The 21,625-nt window shown below is 31.4% G+C and overlaps 1 protein-coding gene across 1 annotated transcript; it reads right to left on the bottom strand.

The window, feature by feature from the left end:
* Positions 1 to 4,079: 4,079 nt before the first annotated feature.
* On the bottom strand, positions 4,080 to 20,619 carry LOC123693537 (equilibrative nucleoside transporter 3). The gene is made up of 7 exons (XM_045638696.1): positions 20,150 to 20,619; positions 18,296 to 18,450; positions 17,127 to 17,272; positions 11,386 to 11,820; positions 9,537 to 9,622; positions 8,142 to 8,338; positions 4,080 to 5,333 (listed from the first exon to the last, which is right to left on the bottom strand). Exons 1-7 carry the CDS (start codon positions 20,375 to 20,377, stop codon positions 5,222 to 5,224), a joined length of 1,359 nt encoding a protein of 452 aa, XP_045494652.1. The 5' UTR covers positions 20,378 to 20,619; the 3' UTR covers positions 4,080 to 5,221.
* Between the last annotated feature and the right edge of the window lie 1,006 nt (positions 20,620 to 21,625).

The raw sequence follows: 21,625 nt of genomic DNA, 5'->3' as shown, positions 1-21,625 counted from the left end.
TCTGGTCACTTTACAACATTTCCTATTTAGATTAAAATACATTCATTTAAATAATAGTAGAAAAAGGTTTAAAAAAATAAATTACAATAACTTCTGTTACATGTATTGGACGAGTTATGAAATAAAACCGGAAGTTAACAACATAAAATATCTTACGTGTTTGAGGAAAAAACAAAATACCCGACTGCACACTAAAAAAAGAGTGATTGAAATGAATCTAATGATACCGCATACATATTTTTTTAAAGGGAAATTTAGAAAAAATATTATTATGTCTTTATCCCGTGGGACTTTTAGGATAAAATGTATCCTATGACACTCCCGTAATCAAGACAAATCTAACGATACCTCATACATCAAAATCCATCAAGCCGTTTAGGCTACAGGTGGTCACAAAGGAAAAGACATACATACATACTTACATACACTCGAAAAACATTACCCTCCTTCTTTGGCAGTCGGGTAAAAAATAAATTATAAATGAATTATTGAAAATAACGATATTGATCATAATTACATGGCATAACGGAATGTTTTGATGGGTTTTTAATTTCAATTTAAGTCGTGCAAATTAAATCTTAGCACCACAAACATTCTTCACTTTCACAGATAATTATTATTATTTTAAAACACTTAGATTACGCGGTGAGATTTTTTATGTGTAACCAAAAAAAGAGCGTCTGTGCCGAATCGTCGCCTGACTCCATGACGTGACGGTATTGCCAGGACGCGACCTTGAAATTATAAAAAAAAGCGCGCCTAAAGAAGTTTCACTTGAAAAAGTCACAATATTTTGGTATATTCGAATATTGCCAAAGAAATTTCACTTCTGACCCGTGTGCTCGGCACAGACGCTCTTTCTTTATAAAAAGGCCGTCTCAAACATAATAATAGAATAAACTGTTAACTACAAGTTAGAACTTACATAACTTATTAGTTAAGTTGGTTAAGGTCAGTTTATGAATAAAGAATTCAAATTGAAGGATAAATAATAAACATAATGTCATCTCACATCATTTAAAGTAAATGAAAGAGATGCATAGCTTGTCTTTATTTCTCATATTGTTTTACAAGATATTAATAGAATAATAATATTTATTACTGATTAATAATCTCAATAATTAATATTTATGATCTCTTCTCTCCTTCTTGACTCAAAACACATTTTTTGTAGATGTTAACTATTCTAAAACTTAACGGCAAGCGTTCGTCGACAAAAAGGTTTCTTTAGAATTTATTAACATACATTAAAAAACAAAGCAGCAAACAAGCAACAAACGGTAAAATCAAACGGTTTATAAGACCTAGCGCGCAAGAGCAACTTTTGTCTCCGCAACTATTGTGTCTCTCCCATCAACTCTATGGGGAGTTGCGTCGCTACGTTCGCGCACTTTCTTACTAGCCCATAGAGGTGATGGGAGAGACAAAAGTTGCTCTTGTGCGCTAGCTCTAATAAATCACATGTTACGTGATAATAATACCCGAAATAACAAAGCCTTTCTCTAAAACATTGAAAGCAGTATTTTTGTAACTATGTTCTTATTATTTCTTTCGTTAATTTAAAGAATATTGAAAATATTTAAGCATTTACTTTATATATAATAATCTAATACAAAAACATGGACCCAATAAATATCTAGAGGACTTATCATAGCCATAGTAAACAGCGTAATTCGTTTCTCAGTTCCCAATTTAGTCGATAGATGTCACTCGCAGTATCATTTGGCATTTTTTTATAATTGAATGGTTCTTGTCTCAACTAGATGTCGCTTCTAAAAAAAATCAATGTGCCAAATAGTATCTTATGGTATCTTGACGTAAAATATAATACGCAAAAAACGTAAATTAAAACGTAAAATATAAAACGTAAAATATTATAAAGGCAAGAGGCGGCTCGTGACAAAATTGTACGGGTGTTCAATTATTGAACTAAAACAAAGAAAATACAGTAGCGTAGTAAATTCATAACAAAAAAAAATGAGCACCACATTATAAATGTCTATTTAAACACTAAAAATTATAAAGTACAGGCCATTTCAAAACGAATTCAATGATTATCAATTAATAATTAGAAAATCCCTGAATTTGCTTTCGCGAGCGTATTTTTATTGTTTGTTTATAATATAGGAGTGGCAACTGGCAACGTCGCGCGCTTGTCGCGCGCAATTGCTGCTGTCATGCGATGCGGCAACATCGCGGTTTCGCGCAGGACCTCCGCAGGACTGTCGCAAAATTTCTCTTTCACTCTTATTGGATTCCGTATTTAGGCATTTGATATTCGTATTGGAGTTTAGGTATACGATAAATTTAATTTTAAATTAAAGATATATTAATTGTTAAATGAATGAGCACAACTTTATTATAATAATTATTTATGAGAGTTCACTGCCCCAGCGCTCCTTAGGATGAACCGCCTATTTTTTCACTTCGATCATCGCTGTTCGAGAGTGACTTCGTGACCACCATCATGGACCACGCTGCTATGAACTGTTTTTATCTAAGAATTACTCGAACAATTAGAGCATAAATTTCAACGTAAGACGTATAAGTGTCTGTAGCTGTATTGACTCAGTCCCGTACTTATAACCTGATGGACGCTGGTTCAAATCATCGCCGTACATCTAGATTTTTTTTTCTTTTCCCGTATTTTTTGCTCATATAAATATGTAATACTGTTTACAAGGGAATAATTAAGAAGAAAAAAGATATAGACATTTTTTTTTAACAGTAAATAAAGAATATATATACACTACTCTGATCACTATGTCGAATGTTTGTAGTGGGTGTCGAAACCTTATTAAAGGTACTCACTTCCTTAGATGCTCCCTATGTTCTTTAGCGTATGACTTGCAGTGGGCTGGAACCAACGATAAGAGATTTTATGCCATGTTACCTGAAAAGAAGTCTTCTTGGAAATGTCCAGCATGTCTTAGCCAGCGACCCAAACTTGATAACACCAACACAGTCAGTCGCTTACGTCAGTGTGAAGCGTACGTGTTTGATCAAGCGGGTTACAAATTAAATTCAAAATATCTAATTGAAATAGTATATCTTGTTGGAAGTTTTTATTAGTGGTGCTTAAGTTATCAAAAACAATCTGATTTGTGGACGAATACGCGTTATACATCATGATTTATTATTAAAATTAACATTGGAAACTTTTTGCGTAAAAGTGATAAAAGTGGTTGACGGTATATTAAAAACAAAAGTTACAAATTAACATTGTCATCTATCGTGACGATTTACCAGATACAATAAGAAACATAATTTCGTTGAAAGTTACAAGACACTCGTAGCTCTGTACAAAGTGAACTGGACTTAAAACAGTTAGTAGGAAGATCGATCCTGACAGGGGTCATATTATCAGAAATTTATTACTATATTTTTTTTTTCTTAATTACTTAAATTTTCCAATCATTATGAAGTTTGCCTGTTGCAAAGCTACAACAGAAGGCAGCGCTGGGATTTTATCTTGCCCTCATTGTAAACGAAATTATCATATTGCATGTTTGACTCTATTCGAGAGATTATATCCGAAGAGATGGAAAAGCTGCGGCGCTCACTGGAATCATCAATTATGAATAGGATTTCGTCAGATTTAAATTGTATAAAGCAAGAAATTATTAGTTTAAAAGACAGTATCACATTTATAAACAGCAGATATGATGATTTCAGCAAAACTATTTCAACGCTTGAAAAAATTAATAATAATTCTAATTCGTAATTTTGCACTAAGCCCTGTGAGGAGCATGAACGCTCTAAACTAAAAACTAAAATAATTCAAAAACACCGGAGTTTTTAAAACAACGCCCTCTAGATGTAATAATTGAAAATCGATAGTTTGCTGTTTCCATAGTTCTAAAATTGGTCACTAGTGGTGCTTTTAAAGCTGCAAATTAAATAATAAGCTCAAATCAGAGCGCCATCTAGTAATAGTCTGAAATTACGGGGTACGATCTCTAGTATGACCATTACCAGTCCACTAGATTATATTCGTCCATGTACAAAAATAAATATGCTTAAAATTGAGTTATATTTTTAAGCAATTAATATCCTCTATTTTATATATATTTTCTTATTTTCTATTGATTGAGTAATTATAACGTATCCAAATACGTTTTTTTTTTAATAAAGTCATTTTTGAGACAAAAAAATTTTATTTAATTTTTTTTCTAGCAAGATTTTAAATTTATATGTCAAAAAATTTCTCACAGCTCTAGCTAAATAGATTACATATTGTAATATAGGTACGCATTATTTGAATCCTAAATTAATTAATTATTATTGTAGGTTCTTTTTGCGTGCAAAATCTGCAAAAATAGGTTGTCTTTAAAACTTTTATGAGTCAAATAAAATGATTAATTGTATGCAATTTGTACTTATATATATTTATATAATTTTTTAAATCAAATCTTAATAATAAGTGCTTATGCATTAAAATTATGGTTTAAATAGTGTGTCACTAACAAGCTTAGTATTTCTAAGCCCTTTTCTTATATAAAACAATGGATATCATTTTACAGAACACAGGGTAAATTTTTAATAACCCATATAAATATTAATATGAGATCAAATACAATATTTTTATACATATCGTAGTTATATTTGTATTAAACATTCACAGTCTACAGTTTAAAATATTACTTACGTCGTAAAAAAAAATTTAAAAAAATGTCAAAAAATAAAATCATCAAATAGAACTACGATTTACAAGCTACCCTTAAAATTTTTTCATTGTTAAAAATTCACCCTGTATAAGTTGATTTGTATTCAGAAAAAACAATAGTTTAGTGATAACTATACGAATACAAATCAACACGTCATGGTACATTAAGCTAATATTCTTCGAATTATCGCCATCTCACATTTTGCAAAACAAAAGAAAGAGACAGCTATAGCTCGACCAAATAAAAAAGTGATTCAAAATGGCGGTTAACCTATTTGTCTTTACTCACACGTAAGATCAAATAAATATACTTAGTTAAAAAACTAAAATCACGCTTCAATAAGATAAACTAATGTAATTATTATATTTTCACCGATCCTTGATAAGTGGACAAAGTTTGAATCTGTACGTTTAAAGTGGTTCAAAATCGAGTCTAAATTAATCGGTTATACAAACATGGTGGTGAAGCTTATAAAAGCGTGTTCAGAACAGTTATACCATTTCCAGTCCCTTTTTTACATGACTGAGTAATAAAGAAGCCCGTATTATATTTATTTACAATAGTCTAACAAGTAACATGCCAACAGAGGCGCCAGCTGTGAGCCCAACGCTAAGCATTGTGACTATGATCGATGATGCTTTCTCTCGTTCGTGCATGTCGACCACCCTGTGAATTGTGACGTCATTTTAGCTATTTTGAAGATTAGAATTTATTTGAATAGGGCAGAAAGTCTTGGTATAAATTAACAGAACAAATATATCGCTCAAATAAATTTAGGGGAAAAGTAAGTTTTATTCAGAAGTCTGCCAAATGCAAAATTGTCTATTCATAAAATCTTTAGGAAAAAAATCGAAACAGTGTTGACATTATTTTACAAGTAAATTGAGTAATTCTTATTATTAAAAATGATGGTCCTGTAATAATCCTAACATCGTAAAATATATAGATAGGATAAAAGTGGTGGTAGACTGTAGAGCATAATAAACATCCCAATTTCCAATTCTCAACATCGAGAAATAAAAACTAATAAAGCAGAAAAACAATGTTTGATGTGTAAAAATGTCCAAAGTAAAGTAAATACTGTATTATTGCATACTTTTCAACACTCATTAATTTTAATTAGTCTAGTAACCGATAATGTAAAGAAACCGCTAATTTTAATTGAACGCTAATTAATAACAACTAAACAGATTCCAGCTAATTGCAAATAAATTGTTGTTAATTATTTTTTATCAGTCATAAAATTTTATGTACTAAATAAAGAAAAAAAGACAATAAGTAGGTAACATATAGTTAATTTTATCAAAGCGACTCGAAATGTGTACGTGGGTCGATCAACTTTTATTGGTCCGACGTGTACGGATCATGTCCCTGAAGGATAATTAATAAACATGAAATCATAAAGAGTTAAATTCGTTTTAATTATATTCCTTTTAATATTTTCTAGCATTATTGCGAACAATATTTTACTTGTTTTATTAATTTGTGCGTTGTTTCATGGTTGTCGAGGGACTAAATGCAATTTTCCAGTACTATCACATTTGTCCCCATGCCACAATGCATTAACAAACTTCGCATCAAGAACACATACTATCACGACCATAAATATCAAATACACTCCTTGTTTCAGTACATAATTATTGACATCCAAACATACAAACCATTTTTTTTTTATTGGATATAATACGATTTTCAGGCATTTTACTTTTGTCCCCATAAATCACCTACATGACACAGGTCTCACAGACAACCGTAATTTAGTTATGAAACCAAAACACATATGGCGCGGTAGATTCCTAAACAACAAGCTAAACACAATAATTAACTGTCGGGCTCAAACGCCACTTTGATTTGTATAAAATCACGGCAACAGTCGTCCGAGCGTTGTTGGTGAGTGTGGGGTGGCTTTTTTGTCAGTCCGTCAGACAACTGTGATTAAAACGTAAGTACTTGATGCATTGTTATCAATTATACTACACGAGATGCGCTTTCGTCTATATTTTAGTGTGAGCTGAGATTAATATATAAAATAACAATAGTATTTGCTTGGCGGCTCAAAATTTAAAAAATGTCCCGCGGACAACCAGTCACTTGGTCAACCAAAGTGGTTGTACCATGGACAATTTGGTTGTCCCTAGGACAATAATTATATAAAACTTATACTTTAACAGTTAAATAGTTCATGTTTTGTTTATTACTCGGCTGTTTCGGGAACACATTTTTATTACGCGATTTTATGTCTAGTTTAATTGTAATTTTAACATTTCAAAAATCAAGACGCTACTACTACAACTAAGATGTCCCCATATGAAAATCACATTATACTTCATTCATTCAGTTTTATCGAGAATCAGTTCATTTTAATTAAGTAAAATCAATAATACGATACGTAACAACCTCGCCTTAATAGTTTTTTTGTAAAAAATATCACTATTTCCGCTTTACTGAAACTTTTTTATATATGAAACATTATTTGGTTGTTCAAAAGACATCATTCGTTTCAATTTTAATAAAAATATTTCGTATTTTGGGTGTAAATAGAACAAATATCAAAATATTATTTATTATTTAATATTAGAAGAATTTGTTTTAATTCTTAAGGGAATTTAACATTTAAAAAAGTACTATTGTGTAAGTTGTCCAAAGGACATTATTTCCCGTGAATAGATCGGTTCGTGAAGTTAAATCCACAAATGTATTTAATCAACATCACTGCTGCTTATATAATCTTAATCTACGAAGAATTATCTTCTAAATGAAATAGTAAAATGCTGAAAATTAAGTAAAAAAAAAAATACGAGAAAATTATGATCGGGACCTTTAAAAATTGATTGACCCACGTACTAATTACGCAGATATCAAAGATGCAAACTAATATTTATGTTATCTGTATTCAATCGTGCAATTAATTAATTATCATATTATTGTTGACTCTGATAACCTCATATTGACAAATGGTCATTGGAAAGAAACTTAGTAGTGCCTTGTGACTGCAATAAATACAGAAATTTGCGTCATCACTAATGATTAGAATGTCAAGTTTTTCAATTACAAGAAACATTAATTATTATTATTATTATTCGCAAAAATATCTTAAAAGTAGTTTTGGTTTCAAATCTTATCCCCGAATTTAGAAATAGATAAAAGATCAAAGACATTGAGAAAGGACTAGCATTTTCATGCCCCTTTTCGTGTATAAAAAATTCAAAAGGCATTTTCATATGTAAATTATTTTTCCTCGAAGGGACAAATCCCCAATACAAGAACTTACCCAGTAGAATTGACCATAGTGATGTTAGTCAAGTATCCATTAGTAAATGCGAAAACTATCATGATCAGGATATATTCATAGTCCCACAGGAAGACCACGAGTTTATGACGTCATTATAGACCAACAGGAAGACCACAGGTATGAAGTCTGTCCCTTTTAATCAACCAAAACCTTTTTCCTTGAAGGATCAAATTAACACTTACCTAGTAGAATTGACCATAGTGATATTAGTCAAGTATCCATTAGTGAATGCGAAGACTATCATGATCAGGATATATTCATAGTCCCACAGGAAGACCACGGGTAAATGCTTGCGGGGCTGAGCGTTGCACAGCATCAGCATGGGTACTCCAATGATTCGGAACACACTCGCTGCGGCTATCACCCATTGGTTATTTGGCTGGAAAGAAAAGTAGAAGATTTGTACATTTTTTGAATGGATTAAAGATATAAAATATAAATTTAAGATATAAATTTACAAAGAATAGAAAAAATTCGATCACGAGGCGGGACTCGCGCCATTCCGGGGCGGATGCCTGACCAACTCAGCCACTCGTGACCCGCCAGGGCGATCGAATTTATTCTATTCTTTCACTTTTATGTGTCTAAGGGACACACCGCGGATTAAAGAGATATATAGAATAGTTGTGACTTTTGGGGGAATGGAAACAATTTTATGGAGTAAAAAGTTTAAATTAATTTAATTAAACATGTATTTAAATCTATGTCTTACCTATAAGTGAAATTGAAATGTTTTATCGTAATTTTTCAAAGAAAATAGGATTTGTTTATTGATGTGTTGTAAGGTGAAATTAACAGAAAATTTACTTATTATAAATTAATGTAATAACTAAGTAGATTTTGTAATAATAGGAAGGTGATTTGAGTAATTTGAACTACTAGAATGAAAAAAAAAATGTTGAGGTAAAAAAAAATTAACAGACAAAAAACCATAAATCACTTTGTATTAAATGTGAAAAGATCATACTAAGAAGTCCTTAGTACAAAAGCAATTATAACAGAAACTCAGAGACAATAAATTTAAAAACAATTGGCATGCGAATTCTAGATAATAATGAGCGACCCGGTTCTGCTGGGCACTTATTGTTTAACCGCTAATTGCTCACATTTTAAACTGCTAATGATAGCTAAATTTTCACTATAATACAAGGTGACAAATGCGACTTTCAACGCATTAGGAAAGGTTCTAATTATTCCTTTATTGATAGATGCAGATGCAGATAAACTAACATTATGATTTGTCTATTTAAATATGTATTTAAACGTTAATTATACCCACTAAACTGAAATTATAATATGATCTTTTTCTCATATTAAATTCCATGCTAAATTATCTTTAAATAGCTACACCTACATACTTCAATTTTAATTTGTCAATTTGCTATCCTAACCATACAATTACTTAAAAAATAAACACGTCCTATTCCTATTAGTATAGTAATATAGTCCTCAGTGATTCAATCAATAAATCAGTCAAATAAAGTATAAGCAAGAGTCAAACGACCACTTATTCTCACTCAATCAGTCCGTCATTCAGTAAGTACATATTAAGTGAAATAATAATAAATCACACTTACCCTCAGCAAGAAGCCTGCCACGAGTCGGCCGCCGTAATCGCCGCAATTAAATATCAGATAGTTGACCACTGGCACGAAGAATATATCTAAAATAATATTTATTTATTAATTATATACATAATTGTTTAATAGGAAAGCACGTGTAGTAAATTACGCATGCTTAATAATATATGCTTTAAATTTCGAAGAATGCCAAATAAGTGTTATTAGTTTTTCTATACAGAAGTGTGTTTCAGAATTGTTATTTATTTATTAATTACATATTATTTCTTTATCGTACTTTTACAGTTATCTGCACCACGGAGTAATGAAATTTTGTATGTTAAGAATCCAAATTTTTAGCTCTTTCATATAAGTAGATAACATAATATAAGAGCTAGCGCGCAAGAGCAACTTTTGTCTCCGCAACTATTTTGTCTCTCCCATCAACTCTATGGGCTAGTAAAAAAATCTCCCGGGAGTTGCATCGCTACGTGCGCGCACTTTCTTATTAGCCCATAGAGTTGATGGGAGAGACAAAATTCAAAGTCTGCAAGTAGGTTTTGCTTTGATATTTTTACATAGTACATCACCACTACACAAACCGGTAAAGGTGAACATCGAGATAAAACCAGTATTCCCTATAGGTACTAGAATTAAGTTCTTTATTAGACGTACGAAATCTAGACCCTGCATAAATTTATTGGCCTATTACCGGCAAACTTCTTGGCCAAAAAGTAGCGTGGTGGGGGAAGTTTGCGTACCAAGTTTTAGTACATTTTTATATGCGCAAGCTTCCCCCACCACGCTACTTTTTGGCCAAGAAGTTTGCCGGGCGCTATAAATAGGTCGAAATTTATGCAGTTTGCAGATTTTGTATACCTACACATTTTTACATATATGAAGGTTATGTTTTTATGTATTAGTTGGTTGCTTATGACTTAATTCATAAGAAAATAGATAAGAATAATTTTTGCGGTATTTAAATGTTTACGACAAGTGTTTTGTATTTCTATATGTACATAAGAAAGTTTAAATGGGAAATAAGGATATGATTCTTGTTTTCCTGTTACAACTTATGAATATATGACTAAAATTTTAGTCAATGATTTGAGGAAAGATCATAAGGAAACTAACATTTATTTTTGCAAATTAATTCATTTTTCAGTTAATTAACTAAGGTTCTATGTATTACTTATTCACCTTGAGAACTAAATATACTGCACCTGTCCTACTTATTATGTTTTATAAATAAATACCTACATTTAAAATTCATTCAACTCTAGCAACCGGTTCTGGCTGTTATTAATAACAAAGGAAACTGACTAAAACACACATTACAAGAAAAAATAATCGATATTAAAGACATATAAAACTAGCTTTCCACCCGCAGTTCTACTCGCGCTATCTTAATTTAAAAAAATATACTAATATGATTAAAAAAAACCCCAAAAAGCCTGGCTATAGGCATATAATAAAAACCCGCATAGTTCCCGTTCCCGTGGGATTTCCGGGATTGCGTCATTTTCCCGGGATAAAAAGTATCCTATGTCCTTTCTCGGGTATCAAAATATCTCCATACCAAATTTCATGAAAATCGGTTCAGTAGTTTAGGCGTGATTGAGTAACAGACAGACAGAGTTACTTTCGCATTTATAATATTAGTATGGATATTGGATATATATAGCCTATAGTCTTCCTTGATAAATGCTATTAACTAGGCTATTTAACACAGAAATAATTTTTCAAATCGGACAAGTAGTTCCTGAGATTAGCGCGTTCAAACAAACACACTCTTCAGCTTTATAATATTAGTATAGATATGTAGAGACTATAGTACCAATTACAGAAAAACATGAAAAATACTTACTATTCCAATCAGTCCCTGCCGTAGTAGGATGAGATTCCACCAACACAGTGACAGCCGGATACACACACATAGTTATCCCGTACACAGCGAATATACTAAACGCATACACCCACACCTTCTTCAGAACTATCGTTAGATACGCCTCTCTATGCCTATTGGCCACCATGCCGTTTCCACGCAAAACATGATGCGTAAAATAGTCTATTTTATACATGAATATGTACGAAATCAGCGATGTAATGACCATAAAGTCGGCTATACAGAAGTATATGAGAGCGCTGTGTTGAGGCGATATTTTGAAGGCGAGGGATATGATTTGAGCAACGGCTGCGATTATTCCGCCGAGGGACTGTCCACTGATCACCGCGGCCATGTATTCTCTGGAGAACTTGCTGGCTGTGCCCATTAGGCCAGAAATGAATATTGCACTGGAGGCTGGAACAAAAATATCATTGTTATACTCTTCTTCTTTTTAGATCATGGCACTTACATAACATACCTAATACATAATATGACACTTTATAGCTTATAGCATATAAGGATGACGTAGGTACATATACAACAGAGAAAGAGTTTGAAATTCAAATTCAATTCGGTCCAGTAGTTCCTGAGATTAGAGCGATCAAATATACAAATTCATACATGCATCATACAATGTTATTAAATATTAATGTAGATTGTAGATGAAAAATGAAAATGAAAATGAAAAATTATTTATTTCAGCAAAAACACAGTAGGTAACAAAACAAGTTAACAATATAAGAATTTGCTGTTGCTTATTATACATTATAATTATTTATTAACTATAGCTCCCACACTAAGAGAACTTGTGATACACTGCACCATGTCAAAGCTACATCGTATTTTTACAGGCGAAATTAAATATCCTTTGGGCGAATTGAGACAGTTCACCATTTTCTATAACTTATAACAGCTCTGAGTCATACTGTTAATAAATTTCTTAACTTTGTTGCGTTTGCTTTTGGCCATATAATCGTCTTATCACGTTAATTACATCCAATATATTGTATAACCGTACTATAGTTTGTGGTAATTTCCTTTGCAAACAAAAGATAACATAATGAGTGTCTACGCAGGAGACGACTTCCGAAGCCAATCATTATACATATTAACCCAAAGTTACCCTGGATTTTCAGTGTTATCCTTTTTTTTCCAATCTATACTTATATTATAAAGCTGAAGAGTTTGTTTGTTTGAACGCGCTAATCCCAGGAACAATGAAAGTCCAATTTGAAAAATTATTTCAGTGTTAGATAGACGATATCGAGGAAGGCTATAAGCTCCATATAATCACGCTATGACCAACAGAAGCGGTGCACGTGTAAAACCGCGGGGCACAGCCAGTCTTAAATAAGTACGTTAATTTTTAAACGGGTTTAGGTAAATACAGATATACTAAATGAAACACACAACATTGTTTAAAGTAGTTCAAGTTCACGATCATGTTAAAAAACAAAATAATCATGTTTTATAATTTATCATGAATGTAAGATTGAATAAGTAGCTCTAAAACTATAATATCAATTCAATATATAACAATTTTATTTTACGTTTACATATTATATTATTAAAAACTGCAATCAAGGTCTACCGGCTCTACACCCTGTATCAAGCTCTATGCGTCAGTCAAAGGGCTTATAACACATTAGCTATTTCATACATACATACAAATTGTCGTTATTTAAATATTTACTTGTTTTAATGCTTCGCCTTTATTACTCACAAACTCGTTCTAAACACGAGATAAACACGTCACTTCATAATAATAATTAGTATGTTTGTACAGGTTTTATTAACTCCTTCATGCCCTATCTATGATTTGCGCTATATGACATTTGTATATGCAAATGATATTTTTCATACAATAATATAAAACTATAGATAGAAACTACATACTTCCTACTAATTATCACTACATAGTATAAAACAAAGTCGCTTTCTCTAGCTGTCCCTATTTAAAATCTTTAAAACTACGCAACGGATTTTGATGCGGTTTTTTTAATAGATAGAGTGAATCATGACGAAGGTTTTAGTATATAATTTACTAGCTGCTCCGCGTGGTTTCACCCCCGTGGCTCCACTCCTATTGGTCGTAGCGGGATGATATATACCCTATAACCTTCCTCGATAAATGAGCTATCTAACACCGAAAGAATTTTTCAAATCAGACGAGTAGTTCTCAAGATTAGCGCGTTCAAACAAACAAACAAACTCTGCAGCTTTATAATATTAGTATAGAATAGGTTTTAGACAAAGCGGGCGATGCCGCGGGCGGTAATCTAGTTATGAATAATAAGTTCCATTTTATTAACATTTGATGTAGAGCAATGAAGATATTATGATTATCTTTTACACAAAAACCATGAAAAATTTGTAAATTTTAGCGCTGCGCTAAGTACAGCATAGTGAAGTCCCGTGTCCCCGTAGTGGGGTAAGGGGCAGATGCATTATGCATACATCTGTTTCACTGATCAATTTTCTTTAGGGACAAGTAGGTGATCAGCCTTCTGTGTCCTACCAGACCGAGACATTTTTTTTTTTTTCTTCGTCTCCACCGGGAATCGAACCCAGGACCCCTCGGTTCTACGCTCACGCGTCAACCACTGTACCAAGGAGGCGGTCAAGTGTACAGCATACAGATAGCATATTAAAAACAACTGAATATTATTTAATTTAATAAATGCTGCAGTATCAGTTTTACGAAGTAATTAGTAAATTTTTTGCAAGTCTTTTAAAACATGCTGCTGTCGGTACTTACACCTTGACCTGCCTTTTCTTGGACACTTTAGCGATTATAAAGTACTTTAGCCATTGTAGAATTTCTATTTAAGAATTAAAACTTAAAAAGTTTTTATTGGGACATATATTTGGTTCTAATAAACATAAGTGACTAACAAATATTAATTAGGAACTTATACAGAAAGTTATTTCACGTTAAAGTGTATAATTTATGCCATCTCACAACATGAGTCATTCGTAGTTAATTTGATGAATGATGAGTAATAATACAAATTAAACAATACATTATAAATTAAATATATATAATATAGAGCCGGTAGTGCGATGGTCTCTCATCGATAAATAACTTTTACAAAAACACACATTAAATCATAAGTAAGTGTAAGTTACAAATACATATCTGCATTATTTAGATTTTTGGTTCATCTAAAAAATTAATGGTTTTCAAACCCCATATATAACAAATAATTGTATACGAAACCATATTATGTACACCTATCTAGGTTTACAAAAAAAAAACAGATTTCGAAAAGTATTGATCCAAAAACCTGTTTTTGTAGGGATTTTGTGGTCAAAGGTTCTATGACCTAATTTAAAATTTTCTCAAGCGTAAAAAGCAAACGAATTTTATATTTTCAAGAACTGCATCGATGATAATAAAATTTTAATCGATATTCGCACGATTGTATCAAGAATCAGCAAAATGTCTGAGTAGCAAAACGAAAAACGATTAAATTCTTTATCTTAATTATGACCAAGATGCAATCAGATCTTCGCTTTTTTTTCGTAAAATTATATTAATTTTCAAAAAAATTTTTTCGAGAAAAGGCAATGTTTTCCGTTTTTTGTTTCTTCATATTTAATTCTAGACATCCAGTAATTAAATGTAGTTTTTCTTTCCTCTAGAAAAAGAGACGACAGTCAGAGCGGTACTCATAATTATTGGTACAAAACAATTTAAACACAGTCTGACTTTTAACCAGGGATCTGACACTTTTAATAGTTGTCTATGTGAAATACGACAAAACCAGATTAAAGAGAACCCGCGCTTAAAGATAAACCTTGTCTAAAGTTTTTTTGTGGTAAGACAGATTATGTTTTCAAAACCGAATAACTGTGAGAATATAGTCTAAGTTAAATGTGTCTGTTTGTCCTATTTCTATTAAGTGCGTGTGATAAGTTAATCAGTTCAGAGGTCGTATCGATAACAATAAATATATTTGTCACATTAGATTGCCATTAGTCACTTATTGCAATGCAGTTTATATTATGTTGCAGTATGCGAAGCAAAAAGTTTGCTTTTTAAACATGTGTGAATACCATTCTATTACATAATGTTAACTAATAACAAATTGATGATATAAAATTTTGTAAAGTTAAAGTGTTTTTAACTCAAAAAGTTCGCCATTTTAAAGAAAGAAAGAAATGGTTTATTCCACTATATTATGTCTTTTATGTTTCACAATGTTTAATATAGCCCGAGTTTTCAAAGAGTGAAAAAAAAATTCAACAAAAAATGAATTTGGACAGCTTTTCTCCCCTGGGCCTATCTATAAAAAGATTTAGTTTTTAAAGAAACTCTACATAATCATTAAGGTAAAAACAAATATGTATCAACAAGATAACATTAAAACCTCATTAGTCAAGCATTGTTTAAATAATTGGATTGTATAACAGTCTTTAAATTAATTTTTAAACAAATCTATTTGCTTTTATTAATACTGATAACCAGGTAACCAACCATCGTAAATCGGGATACATTCAATACAAAATAAAATACAGTTTTCTGTACAAAATCATCATGTGTATTAAAACACAAATTAGACAACTTCGTATACACGACTTGCAAATACATATGTAATAATATAATTTATTATTTGCCGTAAAAGTTGCCACCTTTAATAAAATTATCGACAAAAAAAACTCTAAACCCGAGCGCAGCATATTTGGCGCTACAAAAATAAAGTTCTTAGCAAAGGACGATAACCTTATTGCGATTATAAACCTACCTACTTTGACCTTTAAAATATCGTTATCTTGTTTAAAATCAAAAAGGATCCGCTTACAGGTATCTGTGGTTTATATGTATCGCTTTATTAAACGTAGACTATTATAATTTATAACTACGCCTAAGTACAACGAAATATAGAAAAACTATTAACTACATATTAGGACTTGGACAATGGAGTTACTTGAAGACACGAAATAAACCTTGATTAATTAATCGAAATTAATCTTGATCCAAGAAAAATATCCCTTGGGATATTTTTTGATTTTTCCCAACAATGTGTAATCTGTAATTCTGCAGAATTTACCGATATATCTTACCTATTAAAAAAAATAAAAATATTTCGTTACTATTTTTAGAAAAAAACTACGTGTATTGGTATGGTATCCTGACCTACATAAACACATACAATATGTCATATTTTGGTATGTCGATAACCTTGACTTAAAGGCAGTTACTTAATTACAAGAATGCATAAAAGGAAGTGTTATACTTTCAGGTTTCTTATATGAATCGTAAATTAACTTCGAAATATTATTCGTAAAATTGACTAGAACAACTGAATAGCATAATAATATCTAAAACATTGGAGATATTATACCCATAAAATATCTTTAAATCCTAATTATTATCACAATTGAAGAAATGATTTAACTTTATATTATTACAGTGTTTTATTGTAGTGAAACTTCTTTATCGGGGTTGGAAAAAAATTTAGTGTAACATTTTTTCGTTACGCGTGACATTCTTCCGTTACGCGCCATCTTTTTCTTATCATTCATATAAAGTTCTATATAAAGTTGTGTATAGTAAATTATTTTTTGAAAAATAAGGTCATAACGAAGTTTCACTTCTTACGTGTGTAGGTACACTAGTACACGCACACATTTTTTTTAAATTTAGTGGTACGTTTAAAACATACGTAAATATGTAGTAATTTGCAATTATTCTTAATTACAAAGACTCAACTTACCAGTCATTATAACAACAGTGACCATAGTTATAATGAAGAATGTGTTCTGCCATTCATCTGTGTCCACCATCACCAGGGATGTGGTCACGATGAAGGCCAGGGTGATGACCGTCAGCGAACCGATCAAACGACTCCGTACGGACACCCTGGAATAAAGGATTGGATGTAGAATAGTATTCTTTAAAACTTTTTTTTCTCTATTCTGATTTGACGACTATTTAACAATTATTACCGGCCTAATAAAAGGTTGTCAATTTCATTCAAATTAAATCCTTAATCCATGGCAATTATGTTTAAAGTCTATTGTATACGCCCAACAGAAAACTCTGCCCAATAGACTTGTAGGAGTTGGTAGAGTTTTTCTTCGGACAATTTTAGAGAATGATTGAGTCTAGTTATTTATTGTACCTACGTCAATGTATTCTTGTGAATTTCTATAGGTATTCGTGACATTGGACGATAATTCGGGAGGTCATTAAAATAAAATGAATGTGGTTTTTACTGCAAGCAATTATGTAGTTAGCAAGTATTTAATTTTTCTTAAATCACCAAAGCATGCTAATAGTAAGAGCAAAATCTTGACGACATTAAAAAAATATATTTTTTTTTTAATTCCACACTTTTCTATCTTAAAAGATAACCAGGTATTTTAAATATTCAAATATTATGTAGGCACTGAAGTGAATCATGTTATCGTATATATTTTTATCCTGTGATACATAAAAACAACTTTTTATAAGCGGACATCGTCTAAAATCAAATGACGCATGTTTTATCTTTTTCTTAGGAGACATCCATAAATTACATGAGTTGTTTTTGAGTCTTCTGAGTTCCCCCCTTCGCTTCGGCGAGATTTCGTGAGATTTGATTCGCCCTGAGTTTTAAAACTTATTAATTTAACTAATATAGTAATTAAAAAAAAAATTTAACTTCATTAGGTATAGACTAACCGGATAAAAGCAGAACCAGCACCAGCTTTTTTTTATCTATGTTACGATGTTAACATTTTTTTTTGTAGAAAAATATAAAGAGAGCTTTGATAATATTTCGCATACTAGTATGTATGTTATTTCATTGCATATACCAAATGACTGTCTCAAAGCTGTTCTAGATATATTTAACATAAAACAATAAAATCAATATTATTAGGATAGGACAGAAATACTTACAAATGTCCATACAGCGAGTTCAAGATGAGGAACACCAAGTTGGGTATTGCAGTGGCCACATTGAGGTAAGACGTGAACTGGGCTTGGAACTGCGTCTTACGCACAACCATGGTGAGATTGTGCGGCTCCACATCGCGGAATTTGTACATCCAGTACTGAAACAAATTATATGTTACTAGCTTTTCCCAAGGCTTCGCCCATGTTGCCTAAGACTTAATAAACTTTATACTTAACTTAGTGACACTCTATCTATTTAAAAAAAATGCATCATCCTTTGCATAGTTCTAAGGACCTAAGCACACATGCACCTAGATTCAACTTTGTTTAATATATTGTGTAGACTGTAGTATTGAAACTATGTAGTAATCTATTCTCTTCTTCTTATTAAATACTAGCTGCGCTTCGCGGTTTCACCCGCGTGGCGCCGCTCCTGTTGGTCTTCGCGTAATGATATATAGCCTTCCTCAATAAATGGGCTATCTAACACCGAAAGGATTTTTCAAATCCGACCTGATATTAGCGCGTTCAAACAAACAAACTCTTTTGCTTTATGATATTAGTATAGATAAGAGCAATAAAAAGAAACAATAAAAAATAGAAAACCCAAATTTCAATAATCTCTATAGTACAATTACTGTTTAATACTGTTGATTACAAACTTCATCAAATAAAGTTCTTCTAAAACCAGGCAAATATCATATTATAATCTCCTCATTATCTGTGCAAAATGATTGAATTTTTTCTTGAATATTAATTCTTTCTTTTTAATTCAAGGCATATGCTTACCCTAATTGAATTTCCAACATACAAGTCCAAGAAAGCATTTTAAAGAAGTGTTGTTAAGGCCAATAAGCTGGCAGTAATCAGATCTTAATGTCACAAAGGTAAGAAGGCTTAACTTCTAACTTAGCATTAACTTAGTTAAGTAGAAAGAGTTAAGCAGAAAAATGAAAAGGTTGTACTCTTGAAAAGGGATTTCTTTGGCACTGAAACTATTACTTATTCTTTCAAGTTTACAATAATTATGTATAACATTGACACACATTGTCTTTGAGGAAATGTATTAAATCTGATAATTGCATTTAACATATGGGTTTACAACATTTACAAACGAGAGATTTGATTTTATTTGAATTAAAAAATTAATTGTTTATCAGATAACCTTATCAGTATTTTTGTTTTTATATGCATTGGCAAATTTTTATTCGCACCTCATTTTTTAAAAGATTAATATAACAAAAACTATATCTCAGAGTGTATGGAAATTACTTACATATAGATAAATATATCTAAAAGCCTAATGCTTGCATATGGATATATCAGAATGTGTAGGTACCATATTAACTAACTTAAAATTATTCTACCACAAAATATCAGGAGAAATATATATTCCGAATATTTTACTTATATTTTATATTTAGTTTTTTAAAAACTCTACAAAAGTGTAAAACTCTACAAAATTTCATTTAAAGTACTTAGACTTGATGTTTGATAAAATGTAGTGTATTTCATTTTATTTTAAAGTTTCACAGGCCATCAAATAGAAATCCTAAATCAATACCAGTATTTTATTTCACTATTATATATATATATTTTTTTAGTAGAGCACAAAGCAAGCATGGAAATATTTAATCCTACCAAAGGTCCTAATTTAAAATGAAGGAACCACCTGCTGTTTAGATATTCATTCTATAGCATACTTTGCATTTTAAATATATTTTTAAACAAATAATAGACTACCCTTTATAATTTACGGTAATGCTAAATAATTAAATCAACATGCAATTATAGACCAACATAAGTACACAAATTTTGCAATATTGCGTTTTGTCGTTATAAATTTTCAATACTTACATCATTAGCAGTTATCAAAAAGTTCCAGGGAACAAGAGATGTTATTCCAAATAAGTAGAACAAAAAGTACACGATGCGATATTTATCCAGAGGATTATCTGTGTTATCCAAAACTTTGGTAGAGCAGGAATCATTTACCAACTCTCTTTCTTCAGAATAATCGACGTCCTCCTCATTTTCTACGGTCTCAATGCAATCGTCGTTATTAATCGATCCTGTATTATCCATTTTCGATGAAGAAAATTTATGTCAACACTTGAAATTTTAGTTTTCCGTAGAGAGAGTATTTGTTTACTATGCTGAATTCACTGCAGCATTTTATTATTGACTTAACACACAACAGGGCACAGTGAATGCATTTCTTGCACTAACACAACACCACTATAAAATATAAAAGGTGGCTATAGCATCGCGCAGAATACAAATTATCAAAGCAACAGCAGTCAGCAAGAACAAATCAACAATCAGTAAACAGGCAACAGCTGTATGTCATTTTATATTTGACAGTTGACACATACTTTGAAGGAATATTGACAGATGTTACAAAGTAACAGACAACACAAAAAAACTGCTTTCACGTTTGCATTTTATGATGACCGAAGTTAGTCTCTAGTCTCTACCCACAGTCTCTACAGTGCGACACAAAAGAGATGACAAAAAATGAGGGCGCCACCGTCGCTCATATAGCAACACTGATACTGCGACGCAAGCAATCTTGATACTATAGAATAAAAATCAAAAAAATAAAAAGTAATAAATACCGCGATTTAAAGTTGTTTCATTCATCATCGTGTAAATTTAAGACAAAAATACATTAGTATTTTAAATGACCTACCTAGGTCAAATTTTACTTAAATGTATTTGGAATTAGTTTATAGAAATCGGTCAAGCCATTTAGACTGCAGAGGCGCACATAGAATCAAACATACGAACAAACAAACATACATACATACAGCTCAAACCTAAGGCTCAAACACATTACGCTCCTTCTGGGTCCGTCAGGTAAAAAAAACAAGGTGATTTGAAAACTACATATTTTTATTTATTTTTTGTAGATATTCTACTTCATTTTTACTCCCTTGCTCCACTATCCTGCGTACTGTGCTTTCAGAAACCCCTATAACAAACGAATTAAGATGAATAAAATCAAATAGTACATTTAACATATTTATTTAGTAGCTTAAAACTATTTTTTTTTATGTCGGAGGCCAAGACTCACTTTGGATCCCTGCGTCCACTCTAGTAAGTAGCAAGTAAGGATTCATAGATAGCTGTATGAAAATAGTTATCACTATACTATTTAAGGCTGGTTGGATTGGATATAACTTCTTGACTCAAATTGTGCTGGTCGCACTATAAAAACTAGTTTTTGTTTACAAATAACCTCAAATTAAATTTCAAAAACGTAATAATCGCCATAGATACGTACATTAAACACTCGTCACTAATGGAATATTCTATTTTACGTAGTACTGA

This window comes from Colias croceus, chromosome 8 (assembly GCF_905220415.1).
Source record: "Colias croceus chromosome 8, ilColCroc2.1".
In the NCBI taxonomy this organism is placed as follows: Eukaryota; Metazoa; Arthropoda; class Insecta; order Lepidoptera; family Pieridae; genus Colias; species Colias croceus.
Note: the sequence above shows the minus strand (reverse complement) of the source record. Positions and strands in the feature narration are given on the sequence as shown.

Coding starts and splice junctions, on each gene's coding strand:
- LOC123693537 (XM_045638696.1), bottom strand. CDS start 20,377: ATGGATAATACAGGATCGATTAATAACGACGATTGCATTGAGACCGTA. Junction 9,623..11,385: donor GGCAGGGACTGATTGGAATA/GTAAGTATTTTT, acceptor ATATTATTTTAG/ATATATTCTTCGTGCCAGTG. Junction 8,339..9,536: donor TGGCAGGCTTCTTGCTGAGG/GTAAGTGTGATT, acceptor TTTTCTTTCCAG/CCAAATAACCAATGGGTGAT.